This window comes from Nymphaea colorata, chromosome 9 (genome assembly GCF_008831285.2).
Source record: "Nymphaea colorata isolate Beijing-Zhang1983 chromosome 9, ASM883128v2, whole genome shotgun sequence".
Taxonomy (NCBI): Eukaryota; Viridiplantae; Streptophyta; class Magnoliopsida; order Nymphaeales; family Nymphaeaceae; genus Nymphaea; species Nymphaea colorata.
This window is the reverse complement of record NC_045146.1, coordinates 23919461-23939906: the sequence shown is the minus strand read 5'-3', so window position 1 is coordinate 23939906 and position 20446 is coordinate 23919461. Positions and strand designations below refer to the sequence as shown.

Sequence of the window (20446 nt, the reverse complement as noted above, 5' to 3'; positions counted from 1 at the left end):
AAAGTCGGACCTAAAGAGGTCAGACTTTTTTGCGTGGAAATTTTTCTTCATTTCAAAGAAAAATGCATGGTAAAATTTCTTCTGTTTGATGTTGCAAGATAAACCATACGAACTTTAAAAAAAAAATCCACCCTGCATAGTGTTTTTCTTGTGCATCAAACGGAGCCTTAACCAAAATATCTTTTAATTTTAAAAAAAAAAGTAACGAAAATACCCTAAGGTCGCATTCACGCAATGCTGTCCACCTTCATGCCCTAATAAGGGGTGCAAAACCAGACCCGGGCTTGTGTTAGTATATGCTTAGGTCCGCACCCGGATCGAAAGGCTTTGTGCTCCGCCTTGCATGGTGCATATATATACTCGATCCAAGCCGGCATTGATTTGAATTTTTTATTAGCATAAGAAAGAACAACAAAAATGAAATCCTGCTGCTTCTCTACTCTACAGTACACCACCTTAACAACTGATTCGCGAATGAGCCCAAGTTCGAAGCCGGAAAAATTTACCGGCGGAGATTTATCTAGAGAGGGCGGTGATTCGTCTTCGGATAGTGTATATCCGAGTATCGGAATTGTATATATTGGTATCATATTGATCGATACACCTCAATGAAATGAGGTAGACTAATTACTTCCAAGCTTACATGTTCTACTTTCTAGTTCAAGAAATAAAATGGAGCATTTCACGTTGTTTGTTTCGCCATTGAAACATTCTACATGCATGTACTGCTTTAATTTGCAAAATACTTCACCTCATGACATGGTATCTCTTTTTCCCAAAAAAAGAAGGATCTCAAAGTGCCTTGAAATTTTGATGATCGATCTATAACTGGGTAGAAGAGACTCTTGTTTGGGCACAAGAACAAATTAAATTGAGGGGGCAGCCGGGCTTCAAACCTCCAAAGGAAGACCATATCTCAATGTTGAAGATGCTTGCATATGGTGGAGACAAGTGTGGGCAAAAGCCCACCCATGTTCCAGGCGATTAGAAGCAACCTGAAGGTTTTGCACCAACATGATGCTGCAGTTTTATCATGAATCTACCAAGTTCAAAGTCTCATACGTTAGAAACAATGTGACATCAATTGAATGTGCTTATGAAACTTGCTTTCAAGTTAGTGTGACACAGCAGTTATTTCGATCATTTATTATTGCAGACAAAATTGTGCACTATATATGACTATCTGTATCTTTTAAATGGCAATGACTTATCCGATATACCCAATAAATGAACATTAGCGATCATCCAGTTCCTTTTTCTCTGTCGATGAGTCACTAGACAGTCTAGATTTTAAATAGCTCGAGTTGTTAGGTCACAGATGCACATCAAAGGAACAGCTTGCACCTCTTGGACAGGCCAAGAGATCAGAAAACAGCTTCTACTCGACAAACTTTTGGCTCACTGAATTATTGTTCACAAAATAATCTATGTTCAGTCTTTTCTTCTAAGTTCCTCAATGGAAAATTCCCAGGGTTAAACAGCGACAGTATCCCGGACGTCGGCCTTGCCTACGAGTCTTTTTTTTTTTTTTTTCTAAACGATCATCCTGCGTAATCTTTCAATCGGTTTTAGCCTTTGCTAAGAACTTTTATTCCTGTACTAATGGTAAGGAGGGGAAAGAAGATTTGAGATTTTTTTGAAGGAATGAATTGGATTAGAGGGGTTGCCGCTAAGTTGGTGTTTCACTTATGCAATTTGAAGAGCTCGGAAATGATCTGAATTCATGGAGTCGTGACGTTTGAGCTCAAATGACCTTTCCCGGAATCCGGTGAACACCTGCTGGGGGGGTAGGCCTGACCCATTTTTCCGGCCGGCCAAGTCGAATTGGTTGGTGGGATAACTGAGCCATGGAGTGGACCAGCTGCCCATTGTGCTCTTTGTGTGCAAATTGCTTCAAGTGGTTGTCTGGATACAGATTGGAAAGATTTCGAGGCAAAAGTTTTGGAATCTTTATGGTTGGATGGTTGGAGGCAAGAGTCCTGTGATCCTCGTCTGTTTCGGGGATTGGAAGAACAGTTTCCACGCTTTTCATGATTGGAAGTGCAATAATAGATTCCCCACTAGATAATGATTTCCCTTCTTGCATTTTTATTAGTGTGACCAATTATATCTATACCCATTATCGGAATCTCATGTTTGATCATGAGCACTTCCTTTTTTGTGTGTGTGTGTGTGTGTGTGTGTGTGTTTTTTTTTATGGTTTGTGCTCTATCTTTCATCACATTTCTCAGTATTACAGTGTAGGCAAGCTCGCCTTTTACCGTAGTCGGATTTACTTTAATAAGTCTCAAACCTGGATTAGGACTTGGACTTGAATTTTCTTGCGAATTTAAGTTCGATCTTTTCTGACCTCAACTGGTTCAGATTCGGATGCTAGAACCATACAAGACCTAATCTGAGTCTGATTATTGTTGGGATCCAATTTCAGGTTATAATCGGATTATACGGTTGGGAAGAACAGCAAAGAAGGAACACCTTGTTCCGTGACACGCCATCATGTGTTAGGAACACCAAGTTTTCTTATGTATTAATTTTGGGAGGCCCCATCACGTGCAGTGTCTGTTGATTGCGGGCGCTTGGAGAAGCCACGCCCGTGATCCGTTCTCAACGCCCTGAAAACGCCCTCATGTGGTTATTTTGTATAGATACAAGTTGTCATATAATAATAGGGGCATAATCGAAGAGAGGGGTCACGAGCTATATATATATATATATATATATATATATATATATATAGAGAGAGAGAGAGAAAGAGCCGATAAAATGGGAATATAAACAAAATTTGGGGACAAAAGGTCCCCTAAATATAAAAACAATCCGCAAAGAACAAAATTACGCAAGCAGGAGGAACAAATAAACAATACAATGCACAGAAAAATAAGAGAGAAGAAGAAAGACGAAACGGCACAGTCACCCAACCGCAGTCAGGCGGCGGCGCTTTATCCGAATGGCGAACTGGATATCCCCTTGCACAAGACGAGCCACAGAATCTGGTGAAGAGAAGGTGCCCCTGAAGACTCTGTTGTTGCGCTCCACCCAAATGCGCCACCAAGTTGAAATGAGCCACGGCCTCTAGACATGACCCCAAGAAGCAGTCAGGTGGGGAAGGACAAAAGAGAGAAAGAGAGAGAGAGAAAAGAAGCAGTCAGGTGTTGAGGCAGCTAGATTTGCGCATCGTTTGGCTAAAGGTGAAAAAAAAAGGACGGGGGGAACTTGTCGCCGTATTTTCAGGGGCCCTACGTAATGAATAAAATCGCCGAGAATCTCTTCCCATACTTGTCTGAGAAACTGCGGCCCCAAATTTCTCGGTTAGGTGAACTTGTCAAAAACATTTCACGGGTTCTTTTCGGCGGCATTGTCTCCTTCTTTTTAGCTTCTTCTGCTTTCACTCTTATCCTTTTCGTGCCATATATATATATATATATATATATAAACTGGTTTTTTCTGACCAAGTTTGGCAGGAGGAACCTTATAAATGCATGCGTGATTAAAGGTCACCGTATGAAATGCATGAACGGCCTTGATCAAAAGGGATTCGTTATATATATATATAACAACAGTTTGTTGATGGGTGTTAAACACTTAAATGGTGTACTGGTAAGGAATAATCTCAGCCTTTGAAACTTTTACAGATCGACATTTAAGAGTAAAATAAAAAGAAATATCTTTGAACTAATATTATATAAGGACAATGCTCCATTATCTTGTTCTCATTATTTTTCTTTCAACTGATCTAAAAACAATCAAGAGTTTGACATTATTTCTTATTTCTTTTTCTTTCTCTCTCTCTCTCTCTCTCTCTCTCTCTCTAAATTTTCATTTTTGATAGCGCAACATTCACAATCACATAACCTATGTAGTTAGCATAGGTTCGATTTGTCATAAACCATAAAGGGCCAGGTTCACATTTGTTGATAGTGTGGTTAACAATCATACACAAGTACAAAAATTCACATCAATCTAAACCAACTTTATAATTTACATATTGAGTGTCCCACAAAATGTCTGCAAACTAACTACACAAATATATACAAAAGCTAAAATAAGGATCGCATAGATGTCCACAAGCCATAATTGTCAGTTCTACGAGGATCTCCCTTGGTCACAGTTGAAGTGCGTCAAAATCACCTGAAACATAATAAAATTTCATAGCATGAGTATGATTTCTCATAGTCAATAGGCCCACCTATGAGGTGTGTGTGAAGATGTAGTTCACCCATCGACAATAGTATGTCATAATATTGTCACAAGCGGATATTCACATCATGAATATAAAAATTACATGTAAATTTTAGAATATTTTACTTGTCTTATATAAAAAATTTGAAAAATGGTATTTTAGCCTCTGTTAAAATTTAGAAACTTTAATTTGGCTTTTTTCATGAAAATTTTTTGGCTCGGCCATGTTTAGTGTTACCAACTTACCTAGCAAGCATGAAAACAGCAGAAGGATGAAGAAAAGAAAAACTACTCAATTATTTTGGGAATGTAGTTGCTTGATAAATATTTTACTAACCTGGAACAGGTCCTTATAAAATATACGTATTCGTTGCATCTCAAGTAAAAGGATATTTCATGATTTTTTTTCTCCAATTTTGGAGGCTAAATAAATGTGTCAGCTCAGCTTTTTCATTTTGCTTGTATCTTACAAGAACGGGACTTCGTTAACTTCACGATAACCTTCTTTGTGAGGATGCGATATTCTCTAGAAGTTTGGAGGGACAAGAAAATCTATTGTTACAATTGAATTTTTCTAAGCATTCTCGCTTCTTTATGAAATTTCAGAATTTGGTACTTGTGTTTATATTTTTTCTGAATTTCATGTAAGTTTGAAGTAATTTCTAGATAATGATTTTTTGTGGAAATACAATAACAAATACCTTTCAATGTGCAACTCTTTGTTATTGTATTTCCACAAAAAATCATTATCTAGAAATTATTGTGCATCACTGACCCCAAATGGCGTTTTGTAATCTAATGAATATTTCTCAAATATTGAAACAGATTTATCAAACATTGTAACTTTGGACAGATTCATTGTTGGGTTTTAATATTTCATGAGTCTATCTCAATGTTTGAAACAGGAATCCCCCAACATATACCAAATTAAAGTTTTTAAATTAAATATTTGAAGGCCCACCAGGCCTCATGGCATAGAGGGGTATCCCCGAACATGTGTTCTAAGTCGAACACATTCCCCGTCTACACCAACGTTGGTAGAAGTAGAAGGGAATCCCCGAACATGTGCTCTATACCGAACACATAACCTGTTCTAATTTGATCGGGTCAACACCAAAGTTGGTAGAAGTGGAGCGTTTTAGTTCAGAAAAAAGCCAGAAAAAAAAATGCGGTTCAAATCCTGCTCCGAGTCGTTTCCTTACCAACCAAACTACCTGCCCTCTATAAGAATTTTAATTCAGGGACTATCTTTTGGATGAAATCTAGTGGTCCAGCCTCAAAAACCCTAAATGCATTCAAATTTATGTATGTAATTTGATTTGAATATTAATGTTTTAATTAGATACCCGCAAATTTAATAAGAAAAGTCTATATCAAATTTGAATCTGACTACTAACCAAATGTGTTTTTCTTAATCAAGTCAAATTATTTAAATTTGGATATGAATCCAATATTTAACTATAAGCGAAACATTCGCGTCCCTGATTATTGTGGTTTTGCTCAGCAGATTTGGATTTTAAGCTGTTAAGGAGACGATGACACCCGTTAATAGTTGCAAGCAAAAGTCAAGCAGGCGTCTCGATATTTTATAAATCGATCAGCAGGTTTTGGAATTTTACGTAAAAGGTAGGTCTTGAGATGAAAATATCTCTCTCTTTTTGTCTTCCCGTCCCGCGGTCCTGAGACGGCGCCAAAAAAATCCCCACAGCTCGATTTTCTTCCGCTCGATTCGGTAGCGGAGAGGCCCCAATCCAGGGAAAAAAATTCCCTGGATTCGGTTTCTCTTGATGGGTGTGGCTCTGAAGAAGAGATCAAGGCGATCAACGATCTCCCTTTCCTCCTCTCGTTCCTCTTCTTCTTCTTCCTTCTCCTCCTCCATCTCCTCTTACTCTTCCCTGGAGTCGAATTCGTTCATGAAATCCATTATCTTCAATCGCAGGATGGCCCTAATCCTAGCCGCAGTATCCTTCCTCTCCTTGGCGACCTTGCTCTACGCCAATTCCTCCTCCCGGCTCTCAGCCTCTCCCTCCCTCTTCTACTCCTTCGAGATCGTCAAGGAGTTTCCCCACGACGAGACGGCTTTCACGCAGGTATTCTTCGTTCTTCAATTTCTTCGATCTCTTAATGTTTTCCGTTTCGGAGTTACTGTTGCTTGTTGCTTATTATGAGCGATTGTTACTATGATGATGGTGGTGATGGTGAATAAGTCTTTCAGTAAGAATTGATCTTCCCGGACATCCTGGATATGGATGATGTGTGTATCCAGCCGGGTCAATGGTTCAGTGGCAGAAGTCGTCGTCCTTTGCTGAATCAGGGAGGGAGACACGCTATACAAAAGGGAGATGGGTGTCGTTTTGGGCCGAATGCCAATTTACCAAGATCAGCAAAACCCCCTTACTTTCTGCTTGGCAGTTGGATCTGGATCGGAGATCTTCGTTCTGGATTTGGTTCGATTCGGGATACAATAGGCAGTAGTCTGACCCGATTTGGAGTCGGTTAGAAAAAAGTTTTCCGACTTTAACGGTCCACCAGCCTTAACCAGTTAAGTTAAACCGGAGAGACTTTCTAACATAATTTGAATGCTGCAACTTATGGGTATGACACAAGAACGCGTCATTTTGTCCTGCTGATAGGGAGACAGATTGGCTGCACGAAGATGAATTCCGACCCGGATAAGTATGTTGTTATCTCAATGTTTCACTTTTCAGACAATGTTCAATAATACATATCTTATACCTAAAAATATTAGAAAGTTTGTAGATTGACTAAATCGGCTCTTATTGTTGTTATATTATTATTATTATTATTCTTGTTGTTATTATTACTATCATTAATATAAATTTTGAACATGAGATTTAAGCTCTCGATGTGCGTGTCATACCCATATGCTCGTGGCATGCGATTTGCGAAAGTGCGCTTACGGGTAATGTTGGGTACAAGTTGAAGATGAAAATTCTTTGTTCAACCTCATGAAATTCAGCACTTGAAAATCTTAGAAGGTACCCAAAAGAATTAACAAAAATAGCAAAAGACGTAAAACAAATGAAGTAATAAAAATTTAGATATAAAACACCAAGAAGAAAGAACATAATTAAGGCAGAGCAAATATAAAAGAGAATAGCAATAATAACAAGTTTTTTTCTATACTATGATATTACCAAAAGAGAATAGCAATAATAACAATTTTTTTTCTGTCCTATGATATTATCATGGTAATATTGAGAGAGAAATAAGTATCTGATAGTTTCTAAATATTCTACTGTTTTAGCTTTATTCTTCCTTTGTACTGCGGTATTTTCAAAATACGGTTGGGACCTGCAACTACGGTTCGAACCTGTCCTTGGATAGGGGAACCCGTATGTCTCGGTGAATCACGTGTAAAACTTAATCCCAAATCTTTATGTCATAAATGTATAGCTTCAATAACATAAATGGTTACACATATTCCTAAATCATGTCAGCCTCCTACCTAACAAGTCCCTGGATGAACCCATTGCCTCAAGTTCTCAATCTTGGTTCCGCGCTGATCATAGTTCTCCAGCGGAATCAATATTGCTGCACTATCATATTCAATGTGCTTTTCCTATTTATGACCGTCATATTGCACAAAGTGTTTCTCAAGAACAGCCAGCGATTACTCTTCATGATCGTACCTATCTATCATACAAAATTCTGCTGCAGAGTTAACTCTATTAGTCATGTTTTTTATTTCAGGGCCTCCTTTATGGTGGAAATGATACATTCTATGAGTCGACTGGTCTTTATGGAAAGGTTAGTTTCATAAGTTCAAGATGATAATTCTCAGATTTCTTGTATCATATTGTTGAATTATTTTGTACCTACTCCATCTCTTTTGCATTTTCCTTGTACTTGAGCAAAGATCGATACCTCAGGGGTTTGAGATTCTTGCTGCTAAACAGTTTTTCAGTTTCTACGGCAGCAGGAAGAATTCAAATCAACATTGTGTGAAGAACTAACCGAACAAACTCAACCTTGGTTATTTTTTTCCCCTAATTTAGTTTGTCTAGTCCTGATAGTTCATCCGTGTACATGTGGGTGCATGTGTCCATATTTTTATGTTTGATACTTTCTTTCGGCCTTCATAATTCATTCATTTAATGGTTTTGTTATGAGAGGATGCCTAGTCTCTGTGGTTTCTCATTTTGAGGTAACCACCGTTGTGCCTTCCCCAACAAGTTGGACCCACACATCTGATCTGCCAGAGATGTAGGTGTACTGATGTGAGCACACTGCTAACCTCAAGTTGGTCCTGTGGCTGGTAAATGTGAAAAGGTGAAACAGGTGGTGACCTGATTCCTATTCTTGGTTACAGCTATTTGTGGTAATAGAGGGTTATATCTAATACGTGCACCTGCTATTGATGTTGCTGGATTTATGCTTTGACATTATCCTTGAGTAGAATTTGGAAAAATTTCTCTTGGCCTTTGTCTGCTGAAATTTTCTTAATATGATTATTGTTCCTCTCATGTTTGCCAGTAAGTCATGCATGTATTCCATCGTTATGTTCATGAATTTTCTGATATGTGGCTTTGCAATTACAGTCCTCAGTTCGCCGGGTTCATCTTCAGACTGGGAAGGTGAAGATCCCTATCCTTCTGCACATTGTGTTCATATGCCTCATTTGAAGATCAGTATCATTCTGCATACTTTGTCCATACACCTCATACAATATGTCTTTGGCTTTATCTGATATAAAAGGTAGAATATTACTTTGTGAAATACATTTTTCAGTTAGAGATTCATGTGGTTCTTAAGTAATTAAAAGTGCTAGGCCGGCCTAAGCAGCAGACTCCATAATAAGGCCTAGGCAGGGCCTATGTGGTCCCTACTTGGGGCCTAGGTGGTAAACAAAATAGGGAAAAAGAAAAAGTGGAACAAGGATCAAGGTGGGGGTTTGGAGAAACTCTACTTCTATCAAATATACCAGTAGACAGAAATTAAAAAAGAAGGGATTGAATTTCAAAAAAAAAAAACTTTTATATTTGGACTGCCTAGGTTCCTCTGCCTAGGCTGGAGCCAGGGTGTGATTGTAACTCTACAGAATGGCTCTTATGGTATATATACTTGGCTTTATCTGATATGAAATGTATGTTCTGAATTCTTATGAAGTGCATGATTATTAATAAAGACTAAAGTAGAAAGGAGAGAAGGAACTAGGCAACTTGGAAAAAGGGATTAGTACACAGCACACTTTTTTGGAGAATCTGTAGGATGTTCCATACTTTGCATTGTGACTTGTGGAACAAGTTTCAGCATTTCCCAGCATCCCAGAATGCCGAAGGTGGTTGTTAGATTGTTGTACTGTTGTACCTACCCTAGCATGCTTGGGGAACTTGGCAACTCATGATCTGTGACCAATTACTCCAGACAAGCCTAGTATCTTTCTGGCTAGACAACATATTTGCACGGGCATGCATAGACTTTAAATGGGTCCAGTTAGCTTCAAAGTGCTATAGCTCAAGGACAACCTTCTCTGAGGAGCACACATTCTGTATATTATCATAACATTCACAGAATAGTCACTCTTATATTAACCTGAACTTTTGTTAAACAATTTTTTTCTGTTCAGTTCTGTTCCTGAACTGCTAAATGAACCCAACTGAGTTGCTTGGAGCCAACTTGAATCTCCCAAATGTTTGACCTGGATATGAGCTGCAGAAAATTCTTGTGCAGTCATGTCTAGTTCAGTTCCAATAGGTTTGGAGTTTCGCTAAGGTTTCGAACCAAGGCCTTAGTTCTTCTCCCAATATAAGGATGCTATTTTTCCAGAAGACCTTTGTTTTCTAGCATGCTTTACATTCCTCTGTTGCTGGGTCCTCTAGGTACCAGTATCAGGTTCTAGTTCTGCCGAGCACCATTATGGAAAATCTAAAATCCTTTCTCAAAGCTCCTTTTATACAGCTGTCCTATGGTAAATCTGAACTATACTGATTGGAATATTGCATCCGATTGGCAGGTTCTAGATATTCATCATATGGACAAATCATACTTTGGAGAAGGCCTAACGATGTCTGGTGAAAGGTCTTTAATTTCCTTTATCCAATTTACTGGAGTAATTTTCCCACTGCTTATCAAGTATCTAAATGAACTTGTGGTTTCTTCCTCTTTATTCCGGCACTTTCATAAGATATTGTAATCTGCTAGTGCAACACATTACCTGTATTTCATTTATCATCTGTTCTCAGTGAAGTAGGCATCTTTTATGTCAGAAACAGCAGCTTGATTCATGCTTAGGTGAATGAGTTGATTGGCTCCACTGCATCATCAATTGATAACATTTTTTCTTGATTCATAATCACATTTTGGAAAAAAAGAAAAAGATCACAACCTACCAAAAGTCAGTACTCTTTTAGGATTCTGTGATTCCTTAACCAGTGGATTAAATATAGCGTACCCTTAGACAAGTTTTACACTTTCCATATTGGTACGACTTGTACTTCTGCCTTCTATTTGAGGAAATGTTTGCAAACTGATTCGTGATCCAAAATGCCTCTTTGATGGGTGTAAAATAAATCATACCTAGTTGGCAGTGTGTACTATGTAGATCCAAGCATCTCTGGGAATCCTCGAAACCTTCTCCTCTTTTTGCACACACACATGCACATACCCGCAGACAATGACATTCTTCTGAGTTGCTTGCAATTATGGAGCCACATTATGCTGCAGATGGCCACTTGCCCACCGTAGCTTGTAAATTTCCTATTGACAAAGAAATTATGATCAAGATTCTTCGAATTTAGTGCCCCTTTAGTTCTATAGGTTGCTGACTTAGCTATTTTTTATCTCCATTTGGCCCTTCAAATTGAAAAATTAACTCAAACAGTCTATAACAATGTTAAAAACGTAATATGCACAGATGTCATTTAGTTTCTCAAGGAAGAGAGTAGCATTAAATGCATACAACAGTTTTGAGTTTGCATCTACTCTCGATATACAATTCATTCTAAGGGCTAATTTTTCAAAAATTTTATTTGAGCTTAATATTTGTAGCAGTAAACAAGTACATGTTAAATCCTGTAAGGTGCTTTTGAAGTTTTGAACGTTTCACATTTGTCAAAAACATAAATTTCTATTATTTGTATTCAAGAGCCTATATATGATTTATATGTGCTTTAGTTGCTTACAGAAGTTGAAGGAAAAGAAAACACCTACTTTTCTCATTTTGTTGTTTTTAGAATGACGAAATTACTGTTGGTTTAAAACTAATAAATCTTTTGAAAATCTCACTTTAAGAAAAGTCTTGACAAGAATAAATCCCATCACATTTAAATACTTTTTCAAGAGATACTTGAAAACATAAAAATAAATTTTGAAGTATAAGCTGAAGCTATAGTAAATTTTTAAAAAAATTGATATTGAAAAAAGATATTTAGTATGATAATTGAAACAAAAAAATTTCATTTATTTGTTAACTGTTGAGTTTGTGGAATATTGTGCCCCTCTCCAGGGCCAGAACCAGAATTTTGCTTCTGAGTGGGGCAGATGGTCTAGAGACTGATTGTCACAGGGACCACTGTATTTTTCAAAATTTCTACTGGTGCGAAAATAAAATTTGTAAATCTTAACTGGTAAAATTCATTTTCCAAAATAGTAAAGAGGAGGGGGGTGGGGTGGTGGTGGGTGTGTGGCCGGGCCCTGCCACCACCCCTTGGCTCCAACCCTGTCCCTCTCAACAACTTTTCTGTCTGTATAACTGGTTACTTGTCTTCGTCAATTTTACTGTAGGAAATATCCAAACAACTCCTGTTAGAGTATTGCTTTTGCTGCAGAAGACCTCTGCTTGGAGATACACATCTAATAATTAACTCAATAACTCCATACATTTATGTGCAGGTTGCTTCAAGTGACATGGCTAACACAGACAGGCTTCATCTATGATAAAAGTACTCTTAATCAAGTTAGTGGTCGAACTTTGTCTTCTCTCTCATAGTCTTTATTATATGTTCAACAGATGATAAAGTTACATTGTTTGTTTTCAAACTACTATTCTATATTTTGTTTGAAAAGTTAAGATTTAAATGAATCTAATATATTATGAAAGCAATCTATTTTTCATCTATTTCAAAGAACTAACAAGTTTGTTATTTCTTTATGCACACTTTGTTCTAAAATCAATGTTATGCACACTTACTTCTTTTGGAGGAGCGTCTTGATATTGTATGTCACAGTTATACTTCTTTTGGAGGAGCATGTATTGGGATAAATCTTTCTTTGTCAACAGAATGGCAGTTGTGCTCAATTTACTTTCTTTCTGCAGCTGAGAACATTTACTCATCATATGAAAGATGGCTGGGGATTGGCTACTGATGGGAATATTATATTTGGGAGTGATGGCACTTCAACTTTGTACAAGTTAGATGCAAATACCTTGAAAGGTTTGTCAAGCAAGCATTGATTGTTGATCTCATCATGCTATTCATCTTGGGTTGGCGGCAATTCACTTTCTCATTGCTGTTATGTGAGAGGAGTTCAAGTGTCAAGACTTCCATATCTTTCATCTGATATTTGTTTCCTTATTTATCACCTCTATGATCTGCAGGAATTGGTGAAACCACTGTTAAGTACAATGATATCGAAATTTTATACTTAAATGAGCTTGAGTACATTAATGGTGAAGTCTGGGCAAATATTTGGATGGTAAGTTTCTGAACTATCAGTTAGATGAGATGAAGGTCTCCTCTGTCAATTGCAGGCATTTGATTTTTCTAAGCTATCAATTATGCAATACTCAGGATCTTGAATTTCTTCTATTGTGGACATGCATCTATGAGTGTTACCATTATAATAGTCATTATTAGCAAAAAATGCTCCATGAATAGGACGTGAGATTGCATTTGGTGTTTCTGTTTTTTGTGAAACATCTGTATGAATTCCATCTTTATTAACAGTTTCTTCATAGATACTGCAGATTTTGCTCATCTTTCTTAGCTAGGAGTTAAATACTTGATGGTCACTTAGTGATTTTTTGGAACTTATGAACAATTGGACATCCGTGTTGTGTGTGTCTAACAGTCAGTTCTCACTATGTGAAACCTATGTGACTGGAAACACCCAATAGGAGATCACACCTACTTTTAAACTTCAGGACGTGGGAGTAGATACAGGACATGGCTGGAACAGGGTCCGTCACATGTTGTGTGTGGAAATGCATCTTCAGCCCTTTTCTGTCCAATTATGACCTCAATCAACAATGACTAAGTCCAGCTTTGTCTCTTTTCATATACTTATTTCATCCATTGTATTATGATATTATCCTTTAACCTTAAAAATGTCATATGGCGCTTTGGTTTATTAATGTACTGACTATTTGTCAACCACCTTATTACTTTTGTGTATCTATCTACCCACCCCAACCTTCCCCGGCCGCCCTCCCCCCTCCCCCCCCCCCCCTAAAAAAAAAATCACATACACACACAAGGTGAAACATATCAAGCAAGTTGTGTTCATGCATCTATACCCACACATGTATGCATGCTCACATGTACATGTATACATTCACAGATACCCTTACATCTAGTGCACAATCCAGATGCCTATCCAAATAAATTTTTTCTTATTGTTTGATGCTGACTTTAGTTTATGTCAACCATATTAGGTAAAAAAATTCATTAATCTGATTATATCTAGTTCTCTAGGCATTTCAGTTCATATAATTGCCCATAATTTCCATGTTGTGAGGAGGAGTATGAATACAATAAGAAAACAATATATGGCTTTGGTATATATTTTCACAGTCGGTTTCCATGTCCTCTCTGCATGTACATAAAATAATACCTCTCTAAACACCTAGCAACATGATGGAAGACTCTGAAACGGAAACCAATCGCAGTTTGGAAGTGGGCTTTATGAAGGTTCAGCTAAGATTTTTCTCCAAGTCATGACAGTTTCTATGGGTTAAGTTGTAATACTTGATGATAGTCTCTCCATTTGCCTGATATTTTATCAAAGCCCATATTTGGTCTTCCCCTATTTGTATTTTTGTTTCCATACATGTAAATTGTAGTATCATTTCTTTTTCAATTTCACATGTTTAATTGCTACTTGATGCAGTCAGATTGTATTGCTAGAATTTCACCTAAAACAGGATCAGTGCTTGGATGGATTCTCCTGCATAAATTAAGGTCTGGTTCTGTGCTTGCCTACAAAGTACTGCTATCAAACAAAAATTATGTTTTTGATGCGTCAAATAATTTTATTATTGCCAAAGTTTTTCTTTCTTTTTCTTTAACACATTATTTTGATGTTATTTTCCATTTCTACAGGCAAAATTTATATGCATCCGCCCATAATGTAAGTCACCTTTTTTATGTTTCAAAAATTGTAAACAGAATCCATGTATTGCTGCATTTTCCCTTGTTTCGTACATTATATCTTTCATCCTCATACTTGTTTACGATTGGCTATGTGATGTTAGCCCTACAGCCCTGCTTGGGTCATGTTTAAAAACGAAAGATGATCATGAGGATTTCCACATGATTACACTTACATATGTTGATGTACTGAAACATTATTAATTCATTGCAGCATGAAGCACTTGTTCAATTCATTGCTTATGCTTTAGTTTTCCCATGGTTCAAAAGATTACCAGTGTCATGCGTCATGATGATCTCTTGGCATTCCTTGGCTATTGAAATTGCTATGGAGTGGGAGAGTTTCTGGAAACATATGAAATGCAACTCCCTTTAATTTTCTTTGGTTGTTCAGTGGTGTTGCCCTGTCTGTGATACCCTTGGTGTTCCTCTCTTCTGCTGGTATGTTTCAATGAATTGGAGGTTATCCACTGATACCTTCAATTTTACATGCACATTTGCCAGTTGTCCTTTTCAAATATGTGAGTCCGTCACAAAGACAAGCACATTGCAGTTAGTCTACTCATATGGAAAGGCTCCACCTTTTTTTTTTGCATATCTTAGTTATTTGCATCATATGAAAAGGTCAGTTGATCGAGAACATGTTAGTTAGTCTTGCAAGCAATGCGAAGGAACGCAAATTAAATTGTTTCTTATTAGGTTCTTAAATTTTCAGGAAATTGATGTGCTGAATGGTATTGCATGGGATGCACAACAAAAACGATTATTTGGTATGTCTTATTCCTTCGTTTCATTTATTGTAGAATTTCATAATGTAGTAGGTTTTAAGAAAGCAATTTTCAAGAAATGTATTGCCTTAACTTATGCACGCCCAGAAAATCGATGGTTGGCTGTTGTTGGTCCTGGAAATATTTTCATAAGAGTTGACTTGCTGATGCACATGCTTGGGTATATGGAAATTCAATATTACAAGTTTTAATGCTCTTTATACCTTTTGGCTTCCCCAGTTACCGGAAAACTTTGGCCAAAGCTGTACGAGATCAAGCTTCAGCCACTGAAGGAACATTATGAAGACATTGTGAATGTTTGCCAGCTGAGGAAAGCGGGCAATGCTTACTGAACAAGCTCTACTCGGTGGGATCCAATTTTCGGTCCTGAGTTTTGAACAATTTCTCAATATTGAATCTCCATATTTCTATTCATGGGTGAGCATTTGTTTCAACGTAGATCTCCATGTGAGGTTTAAATACGTATAATGATGGCAATGCGATGAAGAAACTGCACAATAGCTCTCTTATTAAGTATTAGTAAGCCGCTCTCAGCTAGAAGCTGAATCCAAGATCCACTGCTACGAGACTGTGCCTCTCTGGCCTTTCCATTTGTCTCAAATTGCTTATCTTCAAACAGATATTTCGCCCAGTTCTTAACCCATGAGAAAATGAAAATGGGAGGTGAAAATTTTCCGCAACGGGACAACCTTTTGGGTTTAATTTTAACAGAAAGCAACATGCTTCCGAGTTTCCTGATATGGCCCACCCTTTTGCTAACAACTTTCAAATAAAAGGCCCATTGAGATGTAATCTATTGACTCCAATTTAAGATCTCGGACACGTAACAGAGAAATATCCTTCGTTCTTCCTGAGCAAAAAAGCAAATAACCTGCTTGCTTGCGTCCTAGAAGGCGTGCTAAAACGCAAAGATTCTTGCGGGTCGTATCATAGGCGTGTATTCTGACGTCGACAGCAATTTCGGCGAAAACCAATCTGAATTGCATTGCACCTTGGTAGCCTGGATACAATTGGATCATTTGAAAGCACAATGATTTAGATTTTTCATTTCTTAAAGGAATTCTAGTGTTTCTTTTTATTGAGGTCAAATTGAAATCTAAGTGAACATGGATTTGAACTGATTTATGGAATTTGGTTCTCCTTGTTTGGATCCAGCTCTCAATGTTCGGGTGACCTCTAGCTGGCACTGTGAATGGTTGGGACCTTACCCACCTGGATCTATCACAAAAAACAATGGGCAACCAGTTGTGTAATCGAGAAGGGCATGTTGTTTTTTTCTCTTTTTTTATTAACAGGTTGTGTTAGCAAGATATTTGCGAGATTATACAAGGAGATGCATTTGAGTACAGAATTCTTAACCTTCTTTTAGGACAGAGCTGTTGTTGTCATAATCGGCTTGATGATTTCATTAGAGGGAGAGCATTGGACAGCTAGATAGACGTTACCTCCTCCTGGTAACAAACGCAAGTTGCAGTGTGCAATCTCTTGGACATTGTTGCCTTCATGGTTAAATATGTGAAATCAGAAAAAAACCTTCTAGAAATGCAAATCTCATCTCCTTCTCTATCTATCTCAAAAGTTGGAAGTATATCAAGATTTTCTTATGACCCAAAAATTAATGGCGGACAAATTAAGAGAACCGCTTTTGGAGGTCGATAAAGATATACAAATTTGATCGAAAAAGAACCATATTGAATACATCTATACTATCAGACCACCAAATCCAGCCAACAGCTTGACTGAATGCAATTTAGATGGTAACCCTCAAATTAGATGTTACACGAATGATTGTCGTGTACAACAGTACAATGACAATATTGACATCGGCAGTGAATCAGTTTGATGCTGTAACTTGTATGGACTTGTCCCGTATTCTTTATTTAAAAATAATTTAAATGTTATAATTGATTTAAAGTCAAATAAAGTGAATATAAACCATCTTAACAGTCTATATATAAACAGTAAGCTACCTCTTTGGGATGGTTTTTAATGACACAAAATATTCATCTGGTTATATATATATATATATATATATATATATATATATATAGAGAGAGAGAGAGAGAGAGAGAGAGAGAATCTTTAGGCAGTATAGAGGAGGACTACGGCACAGTTGGAGACAAAGCGCAGTAGCCGGCAATCCACTCTGTCATGTCTTGGAGTTGGAAATACCCTCAATCCACATCTCTCCCCTCGCAATCACACATCCATGGAATCAAGGCGCCATTTCAGCACCTCACTGGCCACCTCTCCCCCACCCTCCCCCACTTAATTTATGCTAATGACTTGAATCATGGCGGGGCCAATGGTGGAAGATCTGCGAAACCCACAAATCCCCTCCCTGGGGAATCCAGTTACCTGGCATATTCAATTCCTAAAAATCCCACAGAGTGGACCTAAAACACGAGGGGCCTTACCACCCTTTCCAATAGATCAACAGTCGCTGGCTTCTCTTGTGCCACTAACGACCAACAAAAGGATTTCTTTCCTTTTCTCTAAAGAGGGTCACACGTGTTTGAGCTCCTTTGAGGAATAAGAAATAGTTCCTGTTTGAATACAGCTTTAGATTGCATGATCTTAGTGGTGTTTTCTTTTACTTAAACGTGGCATTGCAGATTAGATGCGAATATGGCAGAGGGCCAGGAGAGGGGCGAAGAGGCCCTACGCGTGAGCCAACTGGAAGGGCCACCAGCTGGCTCCATCTTTCCGCAGTTTCGCCAGTTGCTTCATGTTGTTTTCGAGGAACTTAAGACTGAGAGACATCACCCAAGTTGATAAAATTTTATGTGTTACTTCTCACGAGGCGGAGAATATCAGTCTTGGTATAAAGAAAACGATTTTTCCTTTTGAATTTTAAATCTGATGATAAACTCAGTGGGAGTGTGTGTGTGTATGCGCGTGTGCGCATTAGATAATCGCTGGTCAGAAAGAAATCTATGAAGGTGCTGCTCATTTAATGTGAAAAGTCGAGGGAAAGTGAAAGCTCATTAACTCTGTCAATGGGATATCACGATTAGCAGATCAGGCTCAAGTTTTTGTGAGTTTTCATAGACACAGTTCAAGCTGTGTATCAACGTAAACTTGGAGTTTCTGCACTGAATTTGTAGCATTTATCTCAAGTGTATTATTTGAAACTAAAAAAACTTCTCGACCACCAAACTGGTTGAAAGCACTCATGGAGTTCAGTTCGAACGTAAACAGAAGAATACTTTTAAAATCTTGATTTTGGTGGCTGTGATTTGAATCCGAATCCGTCTGACGACCGCGTTTTCCCTTTTGCTAGAAGGGAAGACCTCCAGTATGTGACCTCAAAGAAAAGGCTTCCGTGTGCGTGCAGCTGTAAAATCTTCATTGACATGAACATCAATCTCCTCCCCACGATCATATTACCGCATGCACGATTAAACTAATTGGTACACGTTTTCTCGCCTCGTAATTCCTGAAAACTCGTCAGATTGGCCACGTGATGGTGACAGAGCAACATGAACAGTGCCAACTAATCGTTATTCCTACAAATCCCTATCCAGGCTACCATGCCACCCGTGTGCAATTAAACTAAGCCAAAATGTTGTGTAGATCCAACGCCCAAAGCGATTCTGTATAAATCCTCCGTATGGAGGAAAAGCGTCTGTCATAAAACTCTAGTTCTCATCCTTCCTTGCAATCTTATATCGTGGCTCAAGGATTGAAGAGTCGAGTTCTTGACATAAACTCCCCTTTCCTTTTGATCTATCGCTTCGCTCAAAAAGATTGAAGGGCGATACTGCATCGAGCTGCTTGCAAAAGCCAACTTGATTAGACATGGTGGTCTACTCAGCTTTCAAGCGATCGCTCTCTCTTCCACCAACGCAGAAGGCCGCGAAATCGTGCCACGTTCGCTCGACCAGTTTGCCATGCAGGGCTCACCCGGACTTAGCCCTGGTGAAGGATCAAATGCACAAGATCACCGCGTGGATCATCAAGAAGGATTCCACTTTCAATAATCTGCTATCAGGCCTTAGAATGCTCAAGTCCTTGTATGACACAATGGATGACTTTCTTCAGCTGCCACAAACTCAAGAAGTAGTCTCCCACAATGAGAGGTGGGCCAATCTCCTTCTAGATGATCTACTTAAGTTTCTTGAAGTTTTTGGCGTTGTGGGCACAGTCCTGTCAAGCCTCAAGGAGCACCACCTGAGCACTCTGATCTCGCTGAGAAGGAGAGATTCGACCAACATGGAAGCTAACGCGCAGTCCTTCATAGGCCACAGAAAGAAAGCCAACAAGGAGATGACCAAACTGATAACTGTTTTGAAGAGCATGATCAAGCCATCAGCAGCAGAAATCTCAAGAGAAGAGGTGGAGATATTAGCCATCTTCAATGATGTCAAAGCGTTGACAGTGTCCATAGCCATTTCTATAGTCTCTGGTCTGTGTTGGACACCAAGAAGGGTCTTTGGCAAATGGGTAGGTTTGCCTAAGAGAAGAATTGAGAGTATAAAGGAAATCGCTGATGCAGACTCTGTCTTGGACTGTGTTCTGAGATGCAGAGGGCGCTTGGATGATGAAACGTCTAAGATGGCACTAGAGAGTATGGTTGCTTTGGAGGACTGCCTTAATGGCCTGGAGCATGGGAACGAGTCTATATTTAGGGGGCTAATCAACACTAGGGTGTCCATTCTCAACATTCTAACACAATAAACAGCTTGTTTCCTGTTCGTTATTTGGGTTTTGTTTGTTTCATCAATAGATAGAGCTTATGCCTTTTTGCAGCAGCCATCTCTGTGTACAGCAGTTGTTTTTATGAAGGAAAAACGTACAAGAGAACGTTTTGATATAACCATTTTTGTTTTGATGAAACATTTTCTCTCTCTTCTTTTGCATTACATTCGATTCAAAGGATATGAAAAATGAACGGAGTTTTTGCGCAACCGATGCAGTCGGTTAGTGTAAGGCAGTCACACCCGAGCATGTTAAAGAGGTCAATACACAGGGAGGGCATCCTTCACTGCAATCCAGAGCAGTAGCAGATGTTTGTGGGCTGGGAAGTATACAAATTTTTTACATCTATGAGGGCACGTTTGGAAGGAAGAAGCCTGAATTCATCTTCATCTCTAATTAATCCGAAAGAGTTACTGAAAAGCAAAGCACAAGCAGGAATATGATTCC

The 20446-nt window shown here is 38.4% G+C and overlaps 2 protein-coding genes across 3 annotated transcripts; both read left to right on the top strand.

Moving 5' to 3' along the window:
• Window positions 1-5836: 5836 nt before the first annotated feature.
• LOC116260510 (glutaminyl-peptide cyclotransferase) lies at window positions 5837-15798 on the top strand. 2 transcript variants are annotated; one of them, XM_031638923.2, is made up of 12 exons: window positions 5837-5995; window positions 6119-6269; window positions 7894-7950; window positions 8742-8777; window positions 10157-10221; window positions 12034-12097; window positions 12458-12575; window positions 12740-12837; window positions 14251-14321; window positions 14463-14490; window positions 15226-15280; window positions 15518-15712. In XM_031638923.2, exons 1-12 carry the CDS (start codon window positions 5967-5969, stop codon window positions 15628-15630), a joined length of 885 nt encoding a protein of 294 aa, XP_031494783.1. In that variant the 5' UTR covers window positions 5837-5966; the 3' UTR covers window positions 15631-15712. The 2 variants fall into 2 exon arrangements, with proteins under 2 accessions (XP_031494783.1, XP_031494782.1); XM_031638922.2 differs by having other exon boundaries at window positions 5856-6269; window positions 15518-15798.
• A 3068-nt stretch (window positions 15799-18866) lies between these two features.
• On the top strand, window positions 18867-20208 carry LOC116261220 (uncharacterized). Its single transcript, XM_031639873.2, has one exon. The coding sequence runs from the start codon at window positions 19100-19102 to the stop codon at window positions 19976-19978; it is 879 nt and encodes a 292-aa protein (XP_031495733.1). The 5' UTR covers window positions 18867-19099; the 3' UTR covers window positions 19979-20208.
• The last annotated feature ends 238 nt before the right edge of the window (window positions 20209-20446 follow it).

Coding starts and splice junctions, on each gene's coding strand:
- LOC116261220 (XM_031639873.2), top strand. CDS start 19,100: ATGGTGGTCTACTCAGCTTTCAAGCGATCGCTCTCTCTTCCACCAACG.
- LOC116260510 (XM_031638922.2), top strand. CDS start 5,967: ATGGGTGTGGCTCTGAAGAAGAGATCAAGGCGATCAACGATCTCCCTT. Junction 12,098..12,457: donor ATAAAAGTACTCTTAATCAA/GTTAGTGGTCGA, acceptor TTCTTTCTGCAG/CTGAGAACATTTACTCATCA. Junction 12,576..12,739: donor AGATGCAAATACCTTGAAAG/GTTTGTCAAGCA, acceptor TATGATCTGCAG/GAATTGGTGAAACCACTGTT.